Source organism: Dama dama, chromosome 31 (assembly GCF_033118175.1).
Source record: "Dama dama isolate Ldn47 chromosome 31, ASM3311817v1, whole genome shotgun sequence".
Taxonomy (NCBI): Eukaryota; Metazoa; Chordata; class Mammalia; order Artiodactyla; family Cervidae; genus Dama; species Dama dama.
Genome location: NC_083711.1, coordinates 11,476,733 through 11,481,845, shown reverse-complemented (window position 1 = coordinate 11,481,845; position 5,113 = coordinate 11,476,733). Strand labels below are relative to the sequence as shown.

Below are 5,113 nucleotides of genomic sequence, written 5' to 3'. Positions count from 1 at the left end.
ATTTTTTTCTTGTTTGGCTGCTCATTTAACATTTTCTTTGACTTGGAGCCAAATTTTTAAATCAGAACTGCATTTATCAGGAAACTAAGGATTATGTTCAACTACTGTTTGAAGGCAAGCCTCTATTCATTGCCGTGAAGCCAGAAGTCCCTGAAATTTAAACAAATGGTGAAGTAAAGTAGAAAAATAATGGGGCTGGCCAGCCGTTTAACCCATGCCTTAGTACTTACCGACCTCGATAGGTCCCTGAGTCATTCCGCCCGATATGCCACGTATACCAGTGTCCCAGTTCTTTGGCGCCATTTGTTGGGGTCCTTCAATGGACCGGAACCTTGTGGTATGGAGTTGATGATAAGAAAGTGAAAGAGAAAAAGAGAGAGAGAGAGAGAGACAAAAAAGACCCGGGGACCTAAGCTCTGGTGGAGCAAAGGTGCCTTAATGATTTTTCTATGAGTATATATAGGCTGCAGTACAAGAAACTTCTTTCGGGAATGATAGAGATCAGAAAACCAAATGTACAGCAACCGTTACCAAGGGAACAAGGGGTAACATTAGTCACAAGGTCAGGAGACAATCTATATCTCAAACAAGGGGAAGGAGATTAAGCTGTTTTGTCCTAAGAAAAATGTTTACTAAAGGAGACTCATGCTTGCCTCACACAATGACCTCAGTCCCTGAGAGCAGCGTGCTGTTCCGCTTGAAGAGGGACAAAGGACTCCTGAGAGACAGCACGTAGGAATCCTCCCGTCAAACATTCCCTGACATTGCCACTTCATGTTATTTCTTTAGTATCTCATTCTTTCCTTTTTTAACATAACTTTATGTATTTATTTTTGACTGTGCTGGGTCTTTGTCGCTGCACTGGCTACTCTCTAGTTGTGGCTAGTCTTCCCTGCAGTGATAAATTCGCAGTAATAATAGTGAACATGGCGGTCTCCATTAGTCTGTTTGCAGTGGCTTCTCTTATCCTGGAGCACAGTCTACAGGGCAGTAGTTGAAGCACATGGACTTAGTAGTTGCAGTTCCCAGGCTCTAGAGCACAGGCTCTATAGTTGTGGCACATGAACCTAGCTGCTCCGTGGCATGTGGGATACGCCCAGACCAGGAATTGAGCCCGTTTCTCTTGCACTGGCAGGCAGATTCTTTACCACTGAGCCACCAGGGAAGCCCTCCTTCTTTCTTTCTATTTTGTACTTGAATATGCCTCTGGGAAGATCTCATCTTTCTTCTAAAGTTTATATTATTGCTAGTTCTTTTCCTCATTGACATCATGTACTTGAACTCATCCTGTTCAGGTTAGCACATGGATGTTGTGAGCTGATTCATAACATTCAGAGTTATTGCAAAGTTATTTTGGTCTGTTTAGTTTATCTTGTGTGGCAGGTGGTTCCATTGGTCCCTGCCATTGCTGCCTGTAAGTACAGAAAGAATTCCACCAGTCCATGTACTGTGTGTCTTTTGGCAGAGGAGTAGCATAGTGAGATTTATTTTCAACTCCAGTGTTTTCCCCCAAAGCAATAACCTAACAAGAGATATATTACACATCTGAGTATTTTACTTATGTGCTAAAAACAGAAACCATCTTTAAGAAAAATGCATATATATTGGTCTAGCTATCTATCAAGGAGAGATAGTGACTTAGAGAGATTCACAGTAATAATGATGAACAACTTTAACTTATCACTCTCAGAACAGACAGATAAAATAGTAAAAAAAAAAAAAAACTGATTGAAAAAAAAGAAGACCTAAAAATTTAATTAACAAGGTAGCTTCAATGGATGCATATTCATCTATATACTGATGATGGAAAATAAAGCTTCTTCTCAAACTTCCACAAAAAATACCAAAAATTGATTGTAAAGAAAGTTAGTACATTTTAAATATAAAAATACTGCAGAAAACATTTTCTGACTGCAATGCAGAGAGAAATTTGCAGTGCTATTTATACTTGGAGAGTAAATTGTTGATTAAAAAACTCTCAGGCAGAAGAGAAATATAATCTGAGATTATAGAATTTCAAAATAAAAAATGATAATGATAACAGTAACTAGCAGAATCTGCAAGAAAATTTCTAGTGGTAATTAGAAAAAAATCCATAGTACTAAACACTATTAAAAAAGTATACTATAAAATGTTTCAAAGTACTGAACACTATGAAGAAAAAAGCATATGCAAAATAAGAATAAAAGAATGAAACAAGGAGTTTTAAAAATAATATGCATCTTTATGCATATAAATTTGAAAACTTAGATACAATGGATAATTTCCAAGGGGAATACAAAATACCAAACTTGACACCATTACATTCAGAAATTATAAAGAAACTGAGTGTCATGGAAGAAACAAACAAAAAATAAGCATTATGTAAATACTACATAAATTATGACCTACCTAGACAGCATATTAAAAAGCAGAAACATTACTTTGCAACAAAGGTCCATGTAGTCAAAGTGTAGTCATTGGTTTTCCCAGTAGTCATGTATGGATGTGAGAGTTGGACTATAAAGAAAAGTGAGAGCCGAAGAATTGATGCTTTTGAACTGTGGTGTTGGAGAAGACTCTTGACAGTCAGTTGGACTGCAAGGAGATCTAAGCAGTCCATTCTAAATGAAATCAGCCCTGAATATTCATTGGAAGGACTGATGCTGGAGCTGAAACTCCAATACTTTGGCCACCTGATGCGAAGAACTGACTCATTAGGAAAGACCCTGATGCTGGGAAAGATTGAAGGCAGGAGGAGAAGGGGGCTACAGAGGATGAGATGGTTGGATAGTATCACCAACTCAATGGACATGAGTTTGAGTAAACTCTGAGAGTTGGTGATGGACAGGGAGGCCCGGCGTGCTGCAGTCCATGGGGTCACAAAGAGTCGGACACAACTGAGCGACTGAACTGACTGACACAAATTATTCTAGATTCAGATAATTATTTGGGGCAAATTCTACCAAATCTTCAGAGATAAAATAACTTTATATTCTATAAATTGTTTGACAGCACTGAAAATTAAGGAAATTTCCATTGATATCAGTGATAGACAGACTATTGAGTTGCCTACAAATGTACCTTTTGTTATCAATGCCTTACTCATGCCCTCCTCTTGAGAATGGACAGGACTTGTTATTTACTTCTAACAATGAAATATAACAAACAACTTAATAAAATGCATGTGATCATGTGTGTGTGTTTCTGACACATAAAATTGTATGGCACTGTAGAACCCGTCTTGCTAGAGTAACTTTCTCATCTTTCCAAGCCTTGAGAAGGCACACAGCCATATTTGGAACCAATATGGCAAGGAGGAGGCTCAGACAGTGAAGAATCTGCCTGAAATGCAGGAGATCTGGGTTCAATCCCTGGGTTGAGAAGATCCCCTGGAGGAGGGTATGGCAACCCACTCCAATATTCTTGCCTGGAGAATCCCCATGGACAGACAAGGCTGTTGGGCCACAAAGAGTCAGACGTGACTGAGCGACTAAGCATAAAACACAACACATATGGCAGGGAGCTACAGCCAGCCTCCTGAAGCCAAGGCTGGCCTCCAACAGCCAGGCGGCAAAGGCCTCCCACCAAGAGTCAATGTTGAGCCCCTCAGCTGTACAAACACAAGGAATAAAATTCTGCCCAAAAGTGTCTGTAAGTAATATTGGATATCAAATAACTGACATAAAAACCAGAATTGCTGTTTGCATCGGACAAGTTTATTAGGTTAGGACAAAGACAGCATGGAAGGCATCAAGTCAGTTACTATGGTATCACCGTCTTGATGAAACTCTGAGGTCAAGGTGGATTTCACTTTATGTCACTTACTGATGTAAATTCAGAGAATGTAGGTTAGAAGGTTGGCTAGGAACAGTCCACACTAAATTTCCTTGCTGTGGGATAACCATCACCCAGGGGAAAGGCACAGAACATGAGGGCTTCAGAGCTGGTGAATCCTGGTGTCCAGGTGTAGAGGATGAGAGTCTTCCGTGGCGTCCTCAATAGTAGTAGCCAGAGCCGCATCCGTAGCCACTTCCACAGAGAGAGCGGGCGCCATAGCCGTAGCCACTTCCACAGAGAGAGCGGGCGCCATAGCCGTAGCCACTTCCACAGAGAGAGCGGACGCCATAGCCGTAGCCACTTCCACAGAGAGAGCGGGCGCCATAGCCGTAGCCACTTCCACAGAGAGAGCGGGCGCCATAGCCGTAGCCACAGCCGTAGCCACAGCCCAGCCTGCGGAAGCCAGAGCCATAGCAGGAGCCATAGCCACGGCCCAGGCCTCCGTAGCCGTAGCTTCCACAGCCCAGGCCGCCATAGTAGTTTCCGTAGTAGCCACACATGCTGTTGGTTGTTGAGGTTGTTCTCGAGTAGAGAAGGAGAGAAGTGTCACTTGAGTGTGGAGAGTTCTCCCTACAGAGGGCCTTTTATACGCCCTCAGTGTGGGTGTGACCAACCACACCTTCATGCCACTGGCTAGCTTTATGACTGATCTAATTAGTTTGTTGTTCACAACCAAACATGAAACCTCAGAGAAATTCAGCAGCTTTGCTGTGCTGACATCTCAGTTTGGATTCCTTTTATTTAATTGAACATTTAAATTAGAGGAGACATAAACTCACACCTACACAGTCCTACCCCAGATTACATGTTCATTTTAACTTCTTAGAACCATTCCTTATATCATAAAAAGAAGATATGTTAGTTCTTGGATCCCTAGGATCCAATTGGATCACTAGGGTTCTTATTTTGTAACATTTTATACCAAAAAAATTTCTTTGAATCTTAAATTGTGATCTAAATTGTTGCTTTTTTTCAGGAATTCAGTGTCTTTTCTAAGCAAAATCATAATGGATCTTTCATGTCCACAAAGTAGATTATTTTACTTATTAAAATGTTAGTGAATCAGTTCTGAAAAAAAATGCCTTCTACTTTCTTATGTATCGATGAGTGTGAATTTTATTTATGTTCAACTTCTAGTGAAGAACATAATAGAAGCAGTTCTCTGGAACCCAATTTCTACATTTTCCTTTTCCCCCTAAGTAATTAGTTAATTTTTAAGTGACTTTTCAACTTTCATGTTTGTGTTAATAATAAACTAGAGAAGTGTTCCTTTCTCAATCAGTTCAGTCAATTC

General features: G+C 40.4%; 1 protein-coding gene across 1 annotated transcript; it reads right to left on the bottom strand.

Moving 5' to 3' along the window:
* Window positions 1-3,977: 3,977 nt before the first annotated feature.
* Window positions 3,978-4,319, bottom strand: LOC133049953 (keratin-associated protein 6-1-like). The gene has a single exon (XM_061134036.1). The coding sequence runs from the start codon at window positions 4,317-4,319 to the stop codon at window positions 3,978-3,980; it is 342 nt and encodes a 113-aa protein (XP_060990019.1).
* Window positions 4,320-5,113: the final 794 nt, after the last annotated feature.

Excerpts from the sequence above, each read along its gene's own strand:
- LOC133049953 (XM_061134036.1), bottom strand. The coding sequence starts at position 4,319 with ATGTGTGGCTACTACGGAAACTACTATGGCGGCCTGGGCTGTGGAAGC.